Source organism: Rissa tridactyla, chromosome 7 (assembly GCF_028500815.1).
Source record: "Rissa tridactyla isolate bRisTri1 chromosome 7, bRisTri1.patW.cur.20221130, whole genome shotgun sequence".
In the NCBI taxonomy this organism is placed as follows: Eukaryota; Metazoa; Chordata; class Aves; order Charadriiformes; family Laridae; genus Rissa; species Rissa tridactyla.
In genome coordinates this window covers 2293125-2314629 of record NC_071472.1, presented here as the reverse complement: position 1 = coordinate 2314629, position 21505 = coordinate 2293125, and the positions used below count along the sequence as shown (strand labels likewise).

The 21505-nt window shown below is 38.9% G+C and overlaps 1 protein-coding gene across 4 annotated transcripts in view; it reads left to right on the top strand.

The window, feature by feature from the left end:
• The window catches only part of RIF1 (replication timing regulatory factor 1), a 31058-nt gene that overhangs the window by 5107 nt on the left and 4446 nt on the right, over nucleotides 1–21505 (top strand). Inside the window, exons 6-29 of one of the 4 annotated variants that reach the window (XM_054207854.1) lie at nucleotides 74–263; nucleotides 2367–2459; nucleotides 2558–2696; nucleotides 4007–4158; nucleotides 4946–5066; nucleotides 6115–6288; nucleotides 6520–6630; nucleotides 6882–6944; nucleotides 7884–7984; nucleotides 8398–8484; nucleotides 8882–8955; nucleotides 9065–9245; nucleotides 10257–10364; nucleotides 10606–10755; nucleotides 12188–12287; nucleotides 13440–13704; nucleotides 15439–15481; nucleotides 15784–15986; nucleotides 16174–16273; nucleotides 16618–16761; nucleotides 17199–17341; nucleotides 17807–17896; nucleotides 17978–18032; nucleotides 18651–21440. In XM_054207854.1, the coding sequence (XP_054063829.1) occupies nucleotides 74–263; nucleotides 2367–2459; nucleotides 2558–2696; nucleotides 4007–4158; nucleotides 4946–5066; nucleotides 6115–6288; nucleotides 6520–6630; nucleotides 6882–6944; nucleotides 7884–7984; nucleotides 8398–8484; nucleotides 8882–8955; nucleotides 9065–9245; nucleotides 10257–10364; nucleotides 10606–10755; nucleotides 12188–12287; nucleotides 13440–13704; nucleotides 15439–15481; nucleotides 15784–15986; nucleotides 16174–16273; nucleotides 16618–16761; nucleotides 17199–17341; nucleotides 17807–17896; nucleotides 17978–18032; nucleotides 18651–21440 (5677 nt within the window). Of the gene's footprint in view, nucleotides 1–73; nucleotides 264–2366; nucleotides 2460–2555; nucleotides 2697–4006; nucleotides 4159–4945; nucleotides 5067–5155; nucleotides 5210–6114; nucleotides 6289–6519; nucleotides 6631–6881; nucleotides 6945–7883; nucleotides 7985–8397; nucleotides 8485–8881; nucleotides 8956–9064; nucleotides 9246–10256; nucleotides 10365–10605; nucleotides 10756–12187; nucleotides 12288–13439; nucleotides 13705–15438; nucleotides 15482–15783; nucleotides 15987–16173; nucleotides 16274–16617; nucleotides 16762–17198; nucleotides 17342–17806; nucleotides 17897–17977; nucleotides 18033–18650; nucleotides 21441–21505 lie in introns of those variants that run through there. The other 3 variants (XM_054207856.1, XM_054207855.1, XM_054207857.1) reach the window with 3 other exon arrangements.

Below are 21505 nucleotides of genomic sequence, written 5' to 3'. Positions count from 1 at the left end.
AAGATTATCTTCCATGTCTAAGCAGTATGTCTGTTGGAGATCTGTAATACTTATGTTTGTTTTTTGGATCTAGCTTGGTGGAGCAAACTCCAGCCCAGATGGGAGAGGAGGCTGTGAGGTGGGCAAAACTGATCATTCCTTTGGTCGTCCATTCAGCTCACAAGGTGCAGTTACGAGGTGCCACTGCTCTGGAGATGGGCATGCCACTGCTGCTCCAGAAACAGCAGGAGGTAGCGGCTGTCACTGAGCACCTAATGACCACAGTAAGTTTTTTCTAGAGGCAAAGTCAATTTTTCTACTGGCAACAGGAGTAGTAATCAGGGTTGTTGGTTGGGGGTGGTTTAATTTCATTTACAGTCTAGATAGTGGCAGCAGAAAGTTACTGTGCATTGACAGCAACTTTTGATGGCTGCAGTTTCGACAGAAAAGTTAATGTAACAGGAATGTAAATACAGGACAACTGTATAAAAAAAATAAAATTAAGCTTCTGACGGGAATCATTGATCAGGAAAATAACTTGCTGTTTTTAAATGACCTTTATGCACCTGTCTTGATAGCATTAACTCATAAATATCATTAAACTTTTATTGTCTCTTAAAGAGGACTTGCTTACTGAACTAGAATCAGTAGAACTTGGTGTGGCAGTAACTCGCATCATCTAGCTTAGCACTTCCTTCTCAAAACAGGGCTAGCTTCAAAGTTAAGGCCAGGTTGCTCAGGGCCTTGTCCAGTTGAGGTCTGAATATGTTAAAGGATGGAGATTCTACAGCCTGTCTGGGCAACTTGTTCCAGTGCTTAACCACCCTCATGGTAAAAATAGGATTTGTCTTGTTGAAACCTGTGTCTGTTGCCTCCAGTCCTTTCAGTACTTCTCTGAAGCACCTGGGTTCTTCCTTGTAATCCAGCTAATAAGTAGTGGAAGGCTGCAATTATATTCCTTCCACTCCAAGCTAAGCATGCCTAGCTCTCGTCATGAGGTCTGTCCCCCTAACCATCTTAGTGGTGACCCTCTGCTGGATTCACTCCAGTTTGCTGGTAGCTCTGGTACTTCAGTGTGGCACAGTATTCAAGAGGTGGTCTGATGAGTACCAAGTAGAAGGGTCAGTTCTTTTGACTTGGTTCTTGTGCTTCTGCTAGTGCAGTCCAGTATGCAGGAGCACATTACTGACTTCACATTAGAATTCTTCTCTGCCACTTTTTTTTTCTGCAGATGGTCACATAGCTAGTGAGTCCTCAGTGGGTACCAGGACATGGGGTTTGTCTGTCCCAGGTATAGGCCTTTGCCTTAGAATTCTGAGGTTTCTGTCAGTCCATTTTTCAAGCTTGTAAAGATCACCATGAATGGTAAGCCTTGTCCTCCAGCATATCAACCAATACTTCCCCCCGATCATTGATTGTGTTAAATCGTATCAGCCCTTATCAACCCTTCGCAAATCGCATACATAACCGGGGCTCTGAACTGCTAACCACCAGCCTTTGAGCCCAACAGTCCAGCCACACACCTTGTAATCTTAACTAGTTTGTATCTCCCTAGTTGGGCTACAAGGAGACTAGAGGAGACTGTCAAAAGCCTTGCTAAAGTTGGAGTGCAGAACATCTGCTGCGCTCCCTACGTCTGCAAAACCAGGCCTTTCCTCGTAGAAGTCAGTCAGGTTGGAAAAGCGGGTTTTGCCCATGGTAAAACTATGCTGGCTGTTGGTAAGGACCTTCTTGTTCTTCCATATGCCTAGAAATAGCTTCCGAGGGAATTTGCTCCATAATTTTTCCAGGCATGGGAGGAAGATTGGCTAGCTTGTAATTCCCCAGATCCTCTCTTTTGCAGGTTTTTTTGTAGGGTTTTGGGTTTTTGTGTGTCTTGCTCTACCCTGTCATTGGGCATCTCTACCGGTTGCAGTGACCTCCCAAGAAATAAGAGTGTGGCTGTGTTGTGTCATGAGCGTTTTTGATGAAGCTTTTCATGTTTCCTCTCACTTCCATAACTGTAAGCTTACTTATTTTGCCTTATTCACTGCTGAAGTGAAGTATCTTTACAAAGAAACCCACGCAAACAAGGTGGTTTTTTTAGGTTCACAGTGTGTTTTTGACTTGAGAGTTAGAGAGACTACAAGTATTTAAGTAAATGGATTTTGATTTGTTGGTTGCCATTAGCAGAATAATTGAAAAATGAAAATAATTGAATAATGAGATGGTAGCAACATTGGACTGATTTACCAGCAAATATTATGTGGTACAGAATTAGATCCTTTTAATCTAGAAATAGCATAGTTCCAGGTTGGTTGTGTCTGCAAACATTGGTATGAGTATGTAGTTTTTTAGAACACTTTGAATAGATTTCTTGTAGAAATTATGTTTCTTTCTGTCTGCAGAAATTAATTTCAGAACTTCAGAAATTGTTTTCTGCAAAAAATGAGACTTACGTGCTAAAATTATGGCCGCTGTTTGTCAAATTACTTGGAAAGGTAAGCAGAAAAGCAGTAAGTTTTACAGTCATGAATCTTTAGGGAAGGATTTTTTTTGACAACATAAATATCTTAATTCTGAACTTCTTTATCTTCAGACTCTGCATCGTAGTGGCAGTTTTATCAACTCATTGCTGCAACTGGAGGAACTTGGATTTCGTAGTGGCTCACCAGTGGTAAAGAAAATAGCCTTCATTGCGTGGAAGAGTCTAATAGATAATTTTGCTCTAAATCCAGGTAGATTTAAAAAAGTTAACCTGAATTGTTTTGACTACTGTCACTTTACAGAAGTGGAAGAGAATATTCTGTCTAATAGTGGTCAATACTATGGTACATACCATTGGATATACACATAGTATGTCTGTGGTATGTACACAGTGGTGTATACTGTGTGTATATACAAAAGTAAAACTCAAGTTTTGTGTTTCTGTTTTTTTTTTTTTTTTAAGGAAAAGTGACAGTTTGATCAGTAGCTTCGTCTTAATTTTTCTGCTAGGAGAAATGAATAGAATAAAATTAACAACTTTTGTTTTGTAACGCTTTAATTGATCCAGACAGCAATGAAGTAGAGAGTAAAACGTTCTGTAGATCTTATTTTGGACTGTGTGGATTAATTGGAGAAGAGCAATGCTTGAGGATTCTAGAGGTGTTAAAAAAGATACCTTTAAAGGTATAACTGAGACGTGAACAGGTCTTTTAAGTGCAGCCTGTGTCAAAGCACACAGTATTATTTTTTTTTTTTTGAACCTTGATTGTGCTTCTCCTTCATGTGTATCCTAAAGAGAAAGCTAAATGTGGGCATTTCTTAGTTGAGCTGAATTTAACTTAAATAGTGATTTTAATTTGTTTCTTATCTGGTCATGTGTTCTGATCATTGTTTCCCATAAATTAAATAACAAAGAATTTGACTCTATCAGAAAATAAAATCCCTGGCATAATTGGCATTTGCTGTGCGTGTTCCAGTATGGCGAAAGCAGTCTCTGTCAGCAGTTTCTTACGAATTGCAGGTGGGCAGGTTCTGATGCTGCTGAGCTGGCTAAAAGTTGTTGTTTTCTTATTTTCTAATGCTTGCATAGACTTGAGTAAACTTGTGTCCAGGCACACTGTGCTATTGCTGCTTCAGTGGGAAATGATCATTTGCAGCCTCAGAATACTCTATTTAAGATCATTTATTCTCATGCAGTGGTAATGCACATATTGTGAAGTGTTTGGTTTTTCTTCTGCTGTGGCAGGTAGGGCTCTCTAACATAGCAAGCAAGAGTGAATTTCTTCCTGTGTATGTTGGTGTTCAGTAGATTTCATTTCAGTCTTGGTACTGGAAAAAAATACTTGCTATTTCCAGGATGATTCTAGACAACAATTAGAGCACTAAAACAAGTCTGAAAGGTTCGTGCATTTACTATGTGTTTTAGTTCTACAAACTGTTAATTGCGTTTTAAGCTAAAATATATTAGGAAAAAATCGTTTAAAAGTTTTCCTTTTTTTCTTGTTCTGTGATTTAATTATTTAATTCTGTTGCTTAATAATATGCTCTTTTGGTCTTCAAGATATATTGTGCAGTGCTAAAAGGCTGAAACTGCTAATGCAGCCGCTGAGCTCGATCCATGTGAGAACAGAGGCTTTGGCACTGACAAAACTGGAGGTCTGGTGGTATTTGCTCATGAGGCTAGGACCTCAGCTGCCTGCAAACTTTGAACAGGTAACACAACTGAAAATAGCCGTGACATCGTTAGCCTATCTTAAGTGCGTGAAGCCACGTTTCCTCTTTGTTACTGTAACTTATTCTGTACCTGCTTTGTCCTTCTCTAGTTTATTATTAAAATAGAACTGTCTTAAGGAACCAGATCTGACTTACCTATTTGCATGCTCTGTGTGTGTGTTGTATATAGCAAGAGTGCTTGGGACTATGTGTGCAATCTTTTTAAAGTTCCGAAAGATTTGAGAGCACATCTGCATGTCACGTGAGCATCTTGGAGAACATCTCCGGTGAGAGCACAGCTATAGTAAACATAAGCACATTGTATACAGACTGCTTTGTCCTTTTGCTGTGCAAGTGTTGCTTTGGAAAGTCTGCTATAGGGAAACGGATCACAGAATATTTAGAAAGATGCATAGAGAGAAAAATGATCCAGGTGTTTCGTTACTGCACACATTGTAACTGGAATGAACAGTTTCTGTTAGGATTGCAAATTTCATTTAATTAAACTTCAGGATGGGAGTAAAGGAAAAACAATTACCCTTTTAGATATGGTTCAGTTGGCTCATTCTGACATGAGTTATTGTTTGATCTAGCTGTTTCTAATTCATGTCTTGGTATGCATGTTTTATACAGCATCTTAAAAATATTGTTAAAAGTACCCAGAAGCTCTGAAACACTGATGCTGTGAACAACAGTGCAGTCCATGCAATACTTGAAATATGTAGTTCTTTGGGGCTTATGGTTTGTATGGCATACCTATTTTCACTGTGGTTTGATATCTTTGCAGGTTTGTGTACCGTTAATCCAAAGTACTTTAAGTTTAGATTCTTCTGCTCCATTGCAAGGAACTCCCTCGCGTGTACCAGCTAACCAAAATTTAGCCTTGGCAACCCCTACACCGAAATCAGGTACTAAAGTACAAGCCTGTTTCCAACTCTATTCTAGATACAGCAAGTAATCTGTTCTGTTTAATGTGTTTATGCTTTTTCTTTTGCAGTATATTATTACTGAAAACAGTCATTTTTCTGCATGTTCATTGGAGAGCTCAGAGGTAGAGATTTACATTGGGTAAAATTAAGCTGTTGCAGTCAGTATTTCAAGTTTACAAAATCGTGCTAGTCAAATTGTGTTGAGGACCAGTTTTAATGTCCTGAGTTGTGTTCTTTTTTGCAAGGGAGCATTGGTTTGAAACCTACCACATAGATGAATACATGAAAAACACTTATATATGCCATTCTTATTTCTATAGCATTTTTAATTTCTGCCTGAACAGTAACCAGTGATCATAATACAGTAATTCTGATGCTTTAACTACATGTGAAATAGCACCTATTTGAGCTTTACATCTAAATGCCTGAGATACGGGACTGCCTCTTTTTCTTCTCTGTGTGGAAAGCCTAGCGCTCACAGCTTGTGTAATTCTAGACTGCTGTAATTAGAAGCTTCAGGTATGTTGTGGAAGTGTTCTAGACACATAGATCTTCATTTGTTCCCTTTTTTTTTTAAAAAGTTCATCTTAGTTCTGTGAGATCATAACTGAGGTTTGCACATGAGGCCTCTTAAACTTGTGTTCAATGTAAAAGTTTCTAATGGAAACTCTCACAGCAGTAGTTACTATGCAACTAGGCTATAGTGTAGCATGTGACTTCCTCTATAACCACAACTTGCATGGAGGCTTTTGTTGCCAAAGTGAAGTTTGGCATCTGAGACTTTGCAGTCTTTGGAAGATAAGTATTTTAGCTTTCAAAATACATGGTTATGACTGTGATATTAAACACTGCATAATAGGAGTGCGTGCTAGATGCCTGTCTGGCTGTTAGAGGTCCCTTTTAGCCCGTGCTCTTCTATGATTCGTGCTTTTCATGTTGACTTTGGGATTTTGGTCTATTGGATCTTTCCTTTTGCTTGATTGCAGGTGAAATATGAGGCAATGTAATTTTTCTGCCCTTGCTCTAGGTCCTTACCCGTTTGCAAGTGCGGTCACACCAAGGATGAACTTGAATTCTAGTACAGCAGGAGTGGTGGTGTTACCTTCCATTCAGCTTTTGGGAATTGAAATGCTGCTTCACTTCTTGATGGGACCAGAAGTTGTAGATTTTGCTAAGCAAAACAAACTTGCACTTAGTTTAGGTATGTGAGTTACATTTTTTTGGAAGTACTTTCGTGTAACTTTAAATCCAACAATGTTGGTAATTTCAAGATGTCTACTAGCATTAAATGCTTTAAACATTTAAAACTGTAAGTTGTCATCTTTGATACTAGAAATTTTTATGTTAAATACTTGATTAATTTTCTAAGGCTTATCTTGCCGGTAGACTGCAAAATAACAGATTTATAGAACATGTTTTTTTGTTCTCCTAGAGCCTCTCCAGTACCCACTGATCAGTAGCCCTTCTTTTTTTTGTAAGCATGCCAGCACACTTATAAATGCAGTTCAGGATGGCTTTATTGCAATTGGAAAAGAAGTTCCTGGTAAGAATTTAGTGGTCAAATTTGATTTCTTTTCTGGAAAATAAAATGGGGGAGGGAAATCTGATTAAAAATATCCACTTTCTGTAATATTCCAGTGTTGCCATTAAACAGGACTGGTCTGACTTGGTTTGAAAGGTTATGACACTCTGGGCTTACGTCAAAGTCTGTGTTTAAGACAGTTTGTATTTTAACTGCATTTGTGTTTAGTGTTTTTATTACAAACTGAATAAAAATGTTTTGTTATCTTGTAGATTGTATGCTGAATGTTATATGGAAGGACATAAATGGATATGTAAAAATGGCTATTGAATCAGGTAAAAAATGTGGTTTGTTCTTGATCTGTGGGGTTTTTTTTTTTAATTTCTTACTGCTGATCAGTTAGAGGGTTTTTTTTAAGACTAGACCTTAAGTATTACTTGCTTCGTTGCTGGTAAAACTTGGTTTTAGGCATCATCAATAGTTGTTTTTGAGGCAACAACTGATGTTTTTCATGATGCCTGCATCTTTGTGTGACAAATACAAAATCATACTGATCTGATCCAGTGAGGCTTAACGGGGAGGGCAGAGTAGTATCGGACTGCAGGTGGATTGCATGTAGCAGTAAGACATGAAAGCGCTTTAACGGCTTTTCTTGCTGAAGAAATCTTTCCATTAAAAAAAAATAAAATCAATTCCACCTCATCTTTGGTATTGAGAAATTGAGACATTCAGTGTATTACTCAAATAAGTATAAAGTCTTTGTTATGTGACTGTGACTACCTTTTTTTATTTAATTAAATTTTATTTCATAATAAAGCATAGTGTCTTTACAGATTTAGAAAAGATGTTTCCTATTTAAAAAAGTCCATTACTCTGTACAGGCTTTGAAAGAACAGAATACTCTTAAAAATGAAGCTTTAATATTGAAAGATCTAACTGAAAAGCATAAGAGAAATGGATTTTGCATTGCTTGGATGAACACAAAATTTCACAACTTTTCTTAGCATGTCAAAGTTAAGGTTGTTAATGATAAAAAGGTGCTTCCATTTTACTAATGAAACAGAGGGGTTTTTTATTTGAACTTCTCAGTTTCAGTTACACTGTTCTTCAGAGCAGAGACTTGGTATCCAAATATATTAAGTATTTGTTCTATGACTATAAACATACACAATTTTTTTTTTTTGATCTTACGGTGCATTATATTTAAGTTTTGAATGATGGTCAGAGTCACCATTACTTTGTTCTGCTCTAACTGCGAATATTTTTTGTTCTAGGAAATAAGAAAGAAAAGCAAGGGTCAGAAATACTGACTATGTTGCTCCAGGCCTTAAAAAACACTGTTAGATCAAATTCTCTTCCTGTGCAGAAAATACTGGTAAGTTGGATGGATTTGTCTTGTTTTTGAGATCTCATTTCTTTTTGATGGTCTAGATTCTGATTGGTAGCAGGCGTTTGCATCTAACTTACCAGAATGGTCTCTTTAAGAGAAACAACTTTTTTGGTATAAATTAAGTTATGCAATTCTCATCAGGTGGTGGAGTCTTGCTTAAGGGTTTATTTCTCTAAGCGTTCTTCAGATTTATCAGCAGTGTTCAAATAATTGGGTATATGGTTCTAGTACCAGAACCTTCTGCTTCCAAGGACAATTACTTTTATGATGGATTTTTTTCTTTTTGCTAAACAGAAACAATTGTTACAATTTTGCTTTTATTTGTGGTGTTATTTAAAATATTAGGACACTCGGGGGAAAAATGTTTACATATGTTTTTCCTCTTTTCCCCTACTTAGTCTCTCATTGATATTACTGTTAAGGAATTGCCTTCAAAAGTATTGGGATCACCAGCTTATCAGGTTGCTGATATGGATCTTTTAAATGTAAGTCTGACTTCATTCCAGAACTTCCTTTATGCTGAAATGTATTAGGATGTCATATTTGTACCAACATACAGAGCACTTCATAAGTCGTTAGATCCAGACCTTTCAGGAAGTTGTATTATTCCATGTTCCAGAATGCAGACTGTTTCCAGCTCTCCCTTCTGATGAGTAATCTACCTGTCTATAGCTAAAAACAATATGCTGAAAGTCCTGTAATAATGAAAGAGGATTTTTATTTTGAAGTGTTAGAATTGAGAGTTTCTGACAACTTTTAATAGTTGCAAATTTCTGATTTAGAGCTAAATGTAATAGATAGATAAGCACACGTGTGGGGGAGGCAGGTGTTTCATTTGATCAGTGTGTGTGTTGTTTTGACCTCTTAAATTTCACTTACCAGGGAACACCAGCTCTGTTCTTAATTCAGCTGCCTTTCCATAATAACCTCTTGGAATGCTGTGTAACAGATGAGAGGTATGTGGTGGTGTGTGTTTATTATCAGCTTCCCATAGGAGACTTCATAGAAGTTTTTTCCGAACTTCAGCTGAAAAAATTATCTTACCTGTTTCCCTTTCTTCCCTAGATTCTTTGTAATTCTAACAACGCTCGTGGGTTTTGTTTTGTCTGGGCCTACGTCTCCGCTGGCTTTCAGTGAATCTGTGATCGGCATTCTTAATCAGAGCGCAAAGCAAGTGGAAAATAAAGAGCATCTTTGGAGAATGTGGAGTATTGTTGTTAATCCGCTGACCGAATGGATTAATCGGGTACAGTGGCTTTTTGTTCTCTTCCCCATCCTCCCCCGAAAAAAAAGCCACAGGAAAACTTTGTGCTGATCTTTTATCTTAATGTATTTTTAGGAATTACATGCCTTGAAGTGATAGTAAAATTTAAATAAGCCTTTGTAGTATTTGTGAAACTGGAAGGTGTGCAGCACTTTTTTAAAGAGTCTCTAAGTGGAGTATGAACATTTGCAGTGAGGTAGATGAAGGGCGGTAGTGGAGTAGTGACAAGAGTGTGTTTTGTAGTCATTCCAGTCAGTAAGAATGGTCACTCTGAAGTACAGCGTCGGGAATGTTTTTCTCCTTTTTTAAGATCATAAGCATGTTTCAGATGTGCTTCGAGCCTTTACTCCTTGGCATAGTCTTGCTGCTACCGAGGATGGGAACCTGCCCTCCAGGACCTGTTAACTTTTAAATACCAAGAGCCTTGTTTACTTTATGTGACAATACAATAAATACCAAGTCGTGATGTTCAGGACGTAATTAGAACAGTGTTTCTCACTAATGATACACTTCTTGATTGGAAGCTCTAGTGAAAGCCATATAAATGTAATATTCAACAGGTTCTGCAGATTATTTGCTAGAAGTACATTGACTGTAATGTCAGAGCTGTTGAACTAATCCTCGTACAATTATTAGACCTAAAAATCTTAGAATTTGTGAAGAAAGCTTTAGGTGCTCTAAGTAGGTTGCTGTTGTCACTTATTGCAAGTGAAATATTGGTACTGCTTCAGTAGAAAATACATGACACATTCGAACTGATTGTTTTTATTCTTGGAATTAAACTGTTTGAAATTTAGAAACAGTGCTTTTTGTCTCTTTAAATAGTAGGATCAACTTGAACTCTTCTAAGAACTGAAAATAGCTAATTTCAAAATGCCACTGGCAATTTAGCTTGCGCAGATCTTATGTACAAAGTAAATGTATTCAGAACAGCCTTATTTGTCATCTAAATTTTGCAGCTTCATTACTCAGAAAATTGTTTTCTCATTGCAGACTAACGAAGTAAATCAGGGTGATGCACTGGAACACAACTTCAATGCTGTTTATAGTGCATTGTTGCTACCAGTATCGCATATCTTCCCCATTAAGGAATTTCCACAGGTAATAGTGAATGCATAATGTCGATTAGAAACAATGTGGGGTTTATAAAAACAACTGTGAAGTACTATCTGATGGTCTCGGAGTAGAGTTTGTTACAAATATGTTTATACGTTGGCCCACTGCTCCAGGGTTGGAATTCTTGAGTTACGTAGGTTTTGACACAAGAAGAAAACTTAAAGCAAGTTTTTCTCTCTATGCACAGACACTGATATTTATAAACTTTTTCTTTCTGTTGTTAAAGCCAACTATGAAATCCTTGTTGCGCACTTGGTCAGACCTGTATAGACCATTTGCTCGCTGTGCTGCTTTAGTTGCAACAGCAGAAGAAAACCTATGCTGTGAAGAACTTTGTGCCAAAATAATATCTGGGCTAGAAGGTGAAACTCCAGTAGTGAGTATAAACCAGTGATATTGAACTATATAAGTACTTTAGCAGATAAATTTTAAAATTAGATATAAGAACCTATTGTAAAGTCTAATGTAGTACTTTCTATAGCATAAAGTGTTTTGGGTGAGACTTAAAGCTGTAACAAAATTCTTTGTACTAACAGCAGTTGGAGTTAATCTAGAAATGGATTGGAAGAAGGGAGTAAAAATAATTATAAAGCTTAAATACTAAAATAGCAGTTAAGCAATCTTTGGATTTGTCTTCTAACTATTTAAGTAATAATGGTTTAGTGAGTGTCATCATCATGTTAAATATTTGTCTGATTGAAATGTGTGTGTGTGTATATTAAGTAACTTCAGGTTGAATTACATATACTCCAAAACTAGGCATTTGGATTAGGAAGGTGGTTAGAGTAGCACTGTAGTATTCAGAGGGTGTAACTTGCTGTGTTCCTGGAACTGTCAACCTTGTACGCTAAAATATAAAGATTTTTCTCTTTTATAAAGCTTTAGAAGTAAGCTTTTGAAAGGGGAAGCCTTACTGTCTCAGTCTTGCCTGTTTGCAAGCCCACATCATACGGGCAGATGGAGTGTCTGTAGGTGTTGGTGAACGTTAGCTTTGGAATATAAAGTCCTTCATGCTTCAAAGTTGACTATCTTTTGAAAAAATACTGTGAAAGGAACAAATAGATGAGAAAGAGACGTGGAATCTGGAGAATTACACTTTTATAACTTGTTGTATCCTGATGATAAACTTCAGTTTTCAAAAATGAATAATTATTAAGCATGCCAAGTTTAAACCATTTAGAGCTTCAGTATGTAAGTTATATTGAAATTAAACTCTTTTTGGCCCACGGTATCAGTGTTCCTTTTAAAAGCAAATTGTGTTTTATTTAGAAGAATTTATGATGGGTTGGGGGAGAAAAAACCCACCCTTGAGCCATCTTTTTGAATGTCCTACAAATGGATGGTGCTTCCTGAATGTTAATGACAACCTTAGTGTTGTGCCCACAGTGACTTTTCTGAAAATCAGGCTTTGGTACAGTAACTGAACTTAAGCACACACTGACATTTGGTAACATGTTTTGTAGGCAGCTAGTGCATCAAACCTTAATACTTTTGATGCATCTTCTTAAACTGAACACCTTCTTACAGCTGCCTGTTGCTGTTTTGCTTCTTTAGATAGTGTAGATGCTTATGTTCTATTTGTATAGTGTGGGGAGACTCAATCTTCAGCTTCTGTAACTGTGTGTGTTTTGAAATGTAAACTTTTCTGCATTTTACCTCATAATACAGACGAATTTCATCCACTTTTAAATTTAAAAGTTGCTTGCGTTGCTGTCCTGAATAGCCAACTTGATGGTGTTTTTTTTTTTTTTTTTTTTGGTCACTGTTGCTTTTTTGGGCTTTGCTGATGACTTCTGTTTCCTCCTCAGATGTTATCAATGATGGATGGTCTCACCCATATTATATCAGTTATGGTTGACTGCATCAACTTTGCACCATATGGTACTAAATATCAGCCAAAAAATAGATGTAAGAAAATACTTGAATGTTGAGCGTTTCTGTCTTTCTTTCAGAGCTGGTTGAAAATTAGAGTTGTAGATGCAGAAGTGATGACTGTAGGATATCAGTGGCCTGTGCATGCTACACATTCCAGCTAAGCACTGAAGGCGTTGACAAAAAAAATCATAAAAAGGAGCTAAAAATATCATCCAGTACACTGAGTATCAGATCTCTTCTACTCGTTGAGCAGTTGAGTAGTTACTGCACAGCCTGACAAAATACATGTGAAATTGATGGAAATGTTGAGGCCGCTTTACTATTCAGTCCACTGTAAAACACAGCTGGTTTCTGAAGTTGTGTTTGATATTTTGGCTATGATTCCATTTTTGCATGTGAAATCTGCTGCTCTTGCTTTGTTCAGACACAATCCCAAGCAGTAATGCTTGACCATAATCCACAGTCTAAATACTGTGGTAAACCGATGCCTAAAACCAACGGTAAACTGGGAACATGATGTTTGCAAAGCTACTGCTCCTGAAGCTGCTTTGCATAAAATAGTTGAGAATAGGTTTAACAGAAGACAAAAGGTCATTGTATGTAAAATGTTCTGTGTTTTGTTTCCTCCTCCCACTTACAACTACTAAAGCTGAAGAAATAATTTGCAAAATAATGTAATTTAGTATACGACTTGAAGTATTTCTCTGCCCCATATGAATTTGTTAAAGTAGTAAGATGTTGTGTTGGACTGCTGAAAGAATGAAATGCTGTAATTGGAAATGTTAATGAGGAAAAGCATGATGGAAACTTCACTTATAAATAAATGAACTAATAGAACTTCCCCTTCCCTCCTCACCTGGTCTGGAATTTATGGGTAGCAGCCAGTACCTGTAGAGTTGTAGCTGTCCTTTTGCAAGTAGGCATTAAAGATACTTAAGAGCAGAGTCATTTGTATGACCGACCATAAATATAAATAAGAGGAATAGGAAACATATCTGTACTGGAATGATAAAATTATGCATTAAAATGTATGTCTTCTGTTAGATCTGTTTTTAAACTATTTATGCGTAGATGTAGTTTGGGAATCGGAGTTCTGTTTTTCCTGTAGACAAAGTTCAGATGTCTTTTGTTATGTGTGTGGTTAAATAGCAAGAAGACTTAATTTATTTTCTTTTTTAATGTTAGCTCCACAGACACCTACAGATTGGTCTAAGAAGAAAAAGGAACCCCTTGGAAAGCTTGCCTCTCTATTTAAACTCCTGGTGATGTTACTAAACTCTTTCCATGTGTTCAGTTCCAAAGAAATCTGTTCAGAAACATTGGTCTCTGTTGGTCCTTCAATTATTGCTATTCTTCACAACATCATCAGCCACGTTTCATTGCCTTCAGTGATTGGGACTATGTTTGCAATTTTTTCAAAACCCCTGGCAGTGTTTTATGAAAAAACAAAGTAAGTACTTGAAGAATGGTTGGAAAACTGGATTCATTGTATTGCTGCATATTGGTGAAATTTTGTGTGCTCTGTAGCAAGCGGTGTATTTGAATATAGCTCAGGTTTTTTCAGAGTTTTGGCACTAGTATGCTAAGGATTTTCAACTCCTGCCAAGCCTCTCGCTTTGAGAGCACCATGTATTTTACTAGATTCAGCCTAGTTAGTAGGTATTATTTTTGTAGTGCACCCAGACACTGCAGAAAGAATGGGTCTGTAAGGCAGAACTTGCTGTTTTCTACAATTCCTGCAAAAAACCTGGGTGCTGGGACTGAGCGTGGGGGTGCCTGAGCTGCGGTGACTGCATGGAGCTGCCAACCGGTGCATCGCAGCCCTGCCCTCCGGGAGTTCGTCGGGACTCAAAAACCCGCACATCTGAGTAGCAGTCTCCGTTGTCATGCTCTGCTTTAGAAATAAACCCGCACTACCTGGTCACACAGGAAAGGAAACCTGTAGGACTTCTGAAGGCTTGGTATTTAAAATTGGTGTCTCTTTAGAGTTGAGTGTATTCTCATCTCTGCAAGTCTGAAGTGTTTTGCTGTTTTCACTGCAGTGAAATTACTAAGAGTAATTTGGTTTCTAGTGGGCAGGAACTGCGTAAATTTTTGTAGGAAAAAGAGAAATCGTAATTATTTGAAGTGCACCCTGTAAGTTTTTAAGCAGAGGGAAGTACCGAGAAATGCTCGTCTGTTGCTATGCATGTTTTTATATGGCTTTGCTTTTTTATTTTTTAATTATTGTAGGCTTCTCTTCCCGGGACAGGATGGAATTATCAGGGGCTTGGTGGGAGGGGGCCGGCAGAGACTTGTCTCCAGTTTGTTGATGGTGCAGGAGATGTACCCTTGGCTCAGGATAAGGAAAAGAGGTGGAGCGCAGCTTTGAGGGCTTTGGGAGGAGAGGATGGGGTAGGACGCAATGGTGCCAGTCAGCCCATAAACATTTTCTTGAAGGTTTTACTGAAACTTGAAGCAGGACTGTTACCACTAATGTAAAATTCATCAGGAGTCCCTGTCTCGAAGGCAAGAATCCGCTTGTTCCTGTGTAAGGTTGAGTTGAATGCCACCTCTCTCCATCTCCCATCTCATCTGCCTTTGTTTGAGCATTGTCTTTCTTAGGATAATTCATTAAAAGGGAGAAGTGAGTGTTGGATATACATTTTTAAAGGTAGGCATATGCAAACAAATACAAGTTTGGGAACCTCTTCAGGCTGGAGGTCACAGGCTTATAAAATGGAATGACTAAACGCAGTTTTCTCACATTTTTCAGGATGATGTGGGTACCTAGGGATTTATAGACATGAAATTGCTTAGTTTAGGTGGTACTTCAGCTTTTTAATGTGTATTTTTCTGGGGCCTGGGAAATCTGCTCAGTGAGAGGGTTAAGCACAACACAAGGCAGTTAGAAGTTAATTCCTAAGTAAACCTTTAATTTTAAGTTTGTAATAATTACTACTATTCTTTCCATTAGTTTCTCTTAAAGTTAGCATGTGAGCGTCAGTGGGGGTTAAAGGATAGGCTGACTTGAAACTTCACATCAGGAATCTTTTAATTGCCCAATGGGAGGCTTGTTTCACAACATTATTTCATCCAGTCGTATACTAAAACTAGTGTGCGGTGCTCAGTGCGTTATGTGTTTAATTCTTACACTTGGGATAAGTGAGGCAGCAAAACATAACTTTTTTGTTTGTTTTGACAGGCTTGCTGATGTACCTAAAGTATACAGTGATCTTAACAACAAGGTAAATTTGCTAGAGAAATAGCTGGGGTTTGGGAAAATGTGTGACACTAGAGTTTTGCCATTCATCCTGTATTCTAAAAAAATATTTTAAAAGTAATTAAGGTAGAGATTTGTTTTCAAATTATTTATTTTTTACTAAAAGGGTAGCTAAGGGGAGGACCACTAGGCTTAGCTATTAGACTTTTTGTATGGTGTGGCGCTTAAACTTGTTTATTCAGGCCATGCTATTCTATGGGATAATAATGTTTTAAATAACATTTTAAACTTCTGAATAAAACCCCTCTTGTTTCTTCTCTCCCTCAGCTTGAAAAACTCCTGTCCGAGATCATCCAGTGTTTACAGTCTCACTGCACTGGCTCGTATGACAGCGATCTGCTAGCGCAGCTTTCTCCGTTGCTCTGTGTAATATTTCAGCACAAGAGCAAACAGATACGCAACCAGTGTGCCCACTTCTGGAACGCGACATTCGCTAAGACGACGTCATTGACGTACCCTGAAGAGTTAAAGTAAGATACATATTTTTTCGTATTTATTTATTTTTCAAGGAAGAGATTTTGGGTTATGTGCAAATGAATTGATGTTGTTCTGGTTACTATTTGTATTCTGCTTTTTGTGCAAGCTGGGATATCTGCTGGTCTTGTTGTGTACCTCTCCCCCTCCGCTGTAAGTTTAAATTTCTTTTTTGTTGAGCAGGTCTGTGTTAAGCCAAGCCAAAAAGAAAATCCCACTCTTGCTGCCTGGTTTTGAAAGCATGGAGATAGCCGAAGAATGCAGTGGCCCGTTCTCTGATGCGGTAAGGATTTTGTTGACCCCAATGGGCGCTTCACGGTGTAGAACTTCATGTCAGTTTTGATTTTTACTGTGACCGGCCTGCGCTTGCTTCATGTTTGGAATGATAAACTACGCTGGGAAAGCATGTCGGAAGACTGAGCAGGTTCTGAACAGTTTATGCATTTTAAATTTGGGGGTTCTACTAGCTTGTTTGAAATAATTAAATTTTTAAGTTGTCCTCTACGGAATTTAGAGGAAAAAGGGAGTGTGGGACAACTTAGTTGTCGAAATTAATACGTCTCAGGATGGGTTTGTTAGCTTGGTGTTTTTTCGTACGGTGCATTCAGTGTATTTTTATTTGACTAGATGGAAAACTCACAGCTGGATGCAAGGATAAGTGGAATGGAGGTAAAGTTGGGTCAAAAACGAGACTCTATATTGGCACAGACGAATGAACTAAAAAATGAAGTAAAAGACAAGTCCAGTAATGTGCAAGTAACATCTGCAAAGGTAAGATTACAGATAGGTGTGATAAAATCAAATCCATTCTGTTCTGGAGCAGAATATCTAGAACGGTGCTGTAGATTCTCAGGAAAAATGAACGGGCTTTGTGATGCTGGAATGTTTTTCTTTCAAACGTACGCTGTATAGCACACCAGTTCCTCTGCTAAGCTTACGGATTGGTGAGCTTTAAGGGGGGATGATGGGGGGCTGCTCGACGGGTGGGAGGAGCAATTCGCACCTCGGTGTGTTTGCAGGTTGGGACAGATTGAGGTGCTGAGGTCTGAAAAGTGCAGCCCTTGGAAGTGCAGAACCTGACTTCAGGGCAGGGAGGAGGGGTTGCAGCATCTCCTGGGTGGTGTTGGGGTGTACCTGAACTACGAAAGCACTTCCAGCTCCTCTGTTTTGTTTGTAATCCAGTGGGGTTTTCTTTTTCCTTTCTGTAGTTGAAACTAGAATTTTCATCTTCGAAGACTAAAAGTGAGAGACTTCTGGAAGAGGAGCAATCTGTTGACTTTGTGTTTATTCCTCCAGAAACAAAAGAAAGAATACTAACAGAACATCAAAAAGAAGTGCTTAGGTCAAAGAGGTCTGTAATTTATTGTTTTAAACTTAATGTGAAATGTCATTACAGTGAGCCTGTTGGAATGGCATAATTTCAATTCCCATATCTCAGACTACTAGAGGCAATTAAAACTAAGTCTTACTCTTCCAAGCAAGTTATAAAGTTTAAAGCTAACAAAGCTCCTTGCTTTATTATTTTAATGCAACAAATTATTCTCTGATCAGCATCTCCTATTTTGATTAAATATACTTGTTATGTGTTTGGAGTTTGGTAATTTGGAGTTAACATTTTACATCGTGACTCTGACTTGCAGTGTGACATGGAAAATGTTGTTTTTCTTGAATCATTGAAATCAAAGGGTTTTTTTACCTGGAGTTCAGTCCATTTCATACAAGTATCTGCTCTTTTGTGATGAATGCATTGCACTACCCTATCCTTTTCTTTTTTTTTAAAAAAGAATCTGCCTTACCATTTCTGGGTTTGTTTCAGAGTTGATATTCCTGCAATGTACAACAATTTGGACGCATCGCAAGATACTACCTTATTTTCTCAGTATACTCAAAGCCAGGAAGATTCTTTGTGAGTAAAGGCAGCCACTATATACAGTAAAGGTGTCCGTCTTTTCTGCTACACTTCTAATCTGAGGAACTTCTATTTTAGGGGAAAATCACCTGTAATAGAAAATGCAAAAGAAGATACTAAAACCAAGCCTCAGGTAATATCTCCTTGTCTAATGGTAATTAAGATATCAGATTTATAACGATTCCATTGATGTCTTCTTCATATTAGTAGCTCTGGTAATAACGGCAAAATGCTTTGATTACCGTATATGATATGGCTTTAAGGTTGATTTGGAAACTGTTCAAGCCAAAAAAAAAAGTACCGCAAGTGTATCAGCTCACAGGAATAATTTATTTTCGTTGTATTGATTGAGCTGCAAGAGTCTTTAATTTGTAAGTCCTAAACGTGGATCTGTTCAGTTTTGGAGAGGAGTCGGCTGCACAGCTTGCTTGAGAAACTGCAGTGCTGAACAGGCAGTAGGTAAAATATGAAAAACCTTCTATAAAAACTGCTTTAGTAATAGGTTTGTTTATGTCTCTTGCAAAACTCAAAATGTTTTTGCAGTTCTTTGTGTTTTGAGATTAGATGACTTTTAAAAAAATAATAATCTTTGCCTTTTATAACTACCAAAGAACAGATAATAAAATAATTTGAAGGAAGGGTGGTTTGAAAAACCTTGTGGCTGTGGTGTTTTCTATTCCACCAGAGCCGGGTTGGTATGTTATGTTCATATCAAAATTACAATCCTTTGCTGTTCATATTTTTGGGACAGGAAGAAAATGCAAGGAGTGAAAGACGCACCAGCAAATCGGATGAAATCGCAGAGGACTGCAAACCAGATAATCCACTGGAGAATGCTGCCTGCGTGGAAAAGTCACCCGTTACTCACATCAAGGAGAGCTCAACTTCCAACAGTGAGGGAGAGTCACAAAGGGATGTGGCTGAAGCAGCTCCGGAGGAGCCATCGGTTGGAGAGGGATTAGAAAAAAGTACTGTGGAAGCAGCTTCAAAGGAGCCCTCAGTAGGGAACAAAAACACTTCAAATGTCAGCAGCAGTTCAACGTCAAGTGACATCATTTCCGGAACACCGCAGCCCGTGAGCCGACGGCAGTCTTTTATTACTTTGGAGAAATTTGGTAGTTCAGAGAACAGACCCTTTAGCATTTCAGCATTAAACAGTTTCTCCGAGATGTCTGGAAGTGCTTCTGTGGCAGGGAAACAGGAAAACACAAACGTATGCAAGACTGGTGCTAAACCAGAGAAATCTGGAGAAGATAAAAAGCCTTCAAAATTTGAGACTGAACAAATAGTTACTGCAATACGAAGGCTGACTCGCAGGCAGAGTAAAATGGAGCACCAAGGAAATAAGCAGTCCAAGCTGTTGGTTAGGTCAGAACAAGAGAAAAGCATGCAAGAGTCTTCTGCTTCCAGCAGTATGGAAAACAGTCCTGAACTCTCTTCTACAGTAGAAGACGTGGAACATGTTCTCCTTGCTCAGTCCCAGGCTCTCCATTCGACAGAAGAAGAAATTAAAAAAGTTGAAGATACAATAGCGGAAATAGAAAAGGTCCGGGTGTTAGATATGGATTCTAAAGAAAATACACCCCCAGAGACGACCGTGTCACCTGACCAGGTAACAGGGGACGATAGTCAGGTTCCACATGTGTCTCCTAATCAGAAGATACCAAGACGTTCTTCAAGACGACGGTCAGAAACCGTAGAAAGTACATCAGGCAGTCAAGATAAGGAAGATGGCCACCAAAAGAGAGACAGACGTAAAGACGATGAAAAATCTGGGCAAAAGAAGGTGCCGCAGGCAAAAGATGATGTATCCCAAAAGCAGAAAGCAGTTTCTGGGAAAACTACAGAAAATACAAATAAAAAAGAAAGCAAGCTACTGGAGAGAACTGCTGCAGAGGACATAAGCTCAAAGGAGTCTCCTGCTTCAAGGGGCCTTGACGAGGAAGTGAACAAAAGTGGTAGGAGGTCAGAAGATAACTCGAAGACTGACACAGAAGGTCAGGACTGTAGCTCGAGCACAGTAGATCAGAGGAAGATGGAACGCCCGCGATACCACACAAGACGAGCTTCACAAGGGTTGCTTTCCAGCATAGAAAACTCGGAGGCTGATGGCTCCGAGACCAAGGAAGAAAGCACGAGGAAGAAAAGATTGGCAAAAGCGAAGAGCAGAAGTGATTCTCTTGAAGGTAAATTGAAAGATCCACAGCCAGGAGGCCGCAGCCATGAGGCGTCTTCCCACAGAAACGAAACCAAGAATGTGTTGGAAACAAATGAAGGTGAACTAAGCCCTGAAGTCGGCACAGATGCTGAGTTGACCTCTGAAGTGTGTGAGCCAAAGCACCAAGAAATGCCTGCAGATCCTGTCAAAGCTGTGGCATCTGCCAGCTCCAGGGATTCGTCTGATGCACAGAATGCAGATGTGGAACAAAAGAGCAGTACATCGATGGAACCATTCCCCAACCCCTGTGTATCTGATCCGGATTTGAAAGCACCAGAGGAAAATAAACCTGTTAAGAAGCAAACAAATTCAGAAGACAGTTGTCCAACTGTTCTGCCTCAACAAGTACCAGGAGGAAATGCTTCAGGTGGTGATCTCTCTTCTTTGCAAATACCTGAGTGTCAGCACAAAAGAAGCAAAAGGGTAAAAAGACTAAGGAACTGTGATTGCTGTAGTACAAAGCCAAAGCAGCGAGTAATGTCAGTCGCTGAACCGAAAAATGAGAACACTCTTGAGCTGAACGAGCCCCAGGCCACCCCAGTTCAGACGCCTGTCAATACATCGGAGGTGTCTGGTAATTCCAGTTTGGACGAGAGCTTGTCCATGGCACCGTGTGCCATGAGCACTCCATTGCACCTTCCTAAGGAACCCAGGGCCTTTGACTTGGAAGGAGAGAGAACATCTGAAGATGATCTGCAAGGAAGTAGTGTTGTAGCGCAGGAGGGTGTAGAGAACCCAGAGCATACAGCAGGTGAAATTACCGACTCCGTGGTGGAAACGAGAGAACCTGCTGATCAGAGTGACCCAACTGAGCAGCGTCTGTCTGAGCGTGGTGCAGAAGAGCCTGGTGACAGCTCTGTGCTGGCAGGGAATTGCAGCGAAGAACCATCGGCTACAGAAAAGGAAGAAATAAGTCAGAGTGAACAACTGGAGGAGATACCTGGGGCACTGATTGTTGCTATCAAACCTGAGAAAAATCAGGTGGATGAGCTAGAAAGCAATCAGGGTGATGAAGAAGCAGCTGAGAGTACTGTAGGAGAAACCTGCGTTATCCAAGATATAGAGATGAAGGAGGAATTGGTGAAAACTGAAATCACAGTGCCTGAAAGTGCAGCTTTAGACAAAGAAGATGCTGTAAAAAATAACAGTGTGGATTCACCTCAAAAGCCGGAAGACCACAATTCTTTAGCGTTAGTTAATGAAAGCCCCAACGGGATGCAGGCTCGCTGCACGTGGTCTCCCTCAGCTTCTCCATCCACTAGTATTTTAAAGAGAGGAGTTAAAAGAAATCAAGATGATGATTCCCTGTCACCTGCTAATAAGGTATTGCGATGCGGTTGTGTGTTCGTAACGGGGAGGTGTAACGGTGTCTGTAGAGTTCCAGATGT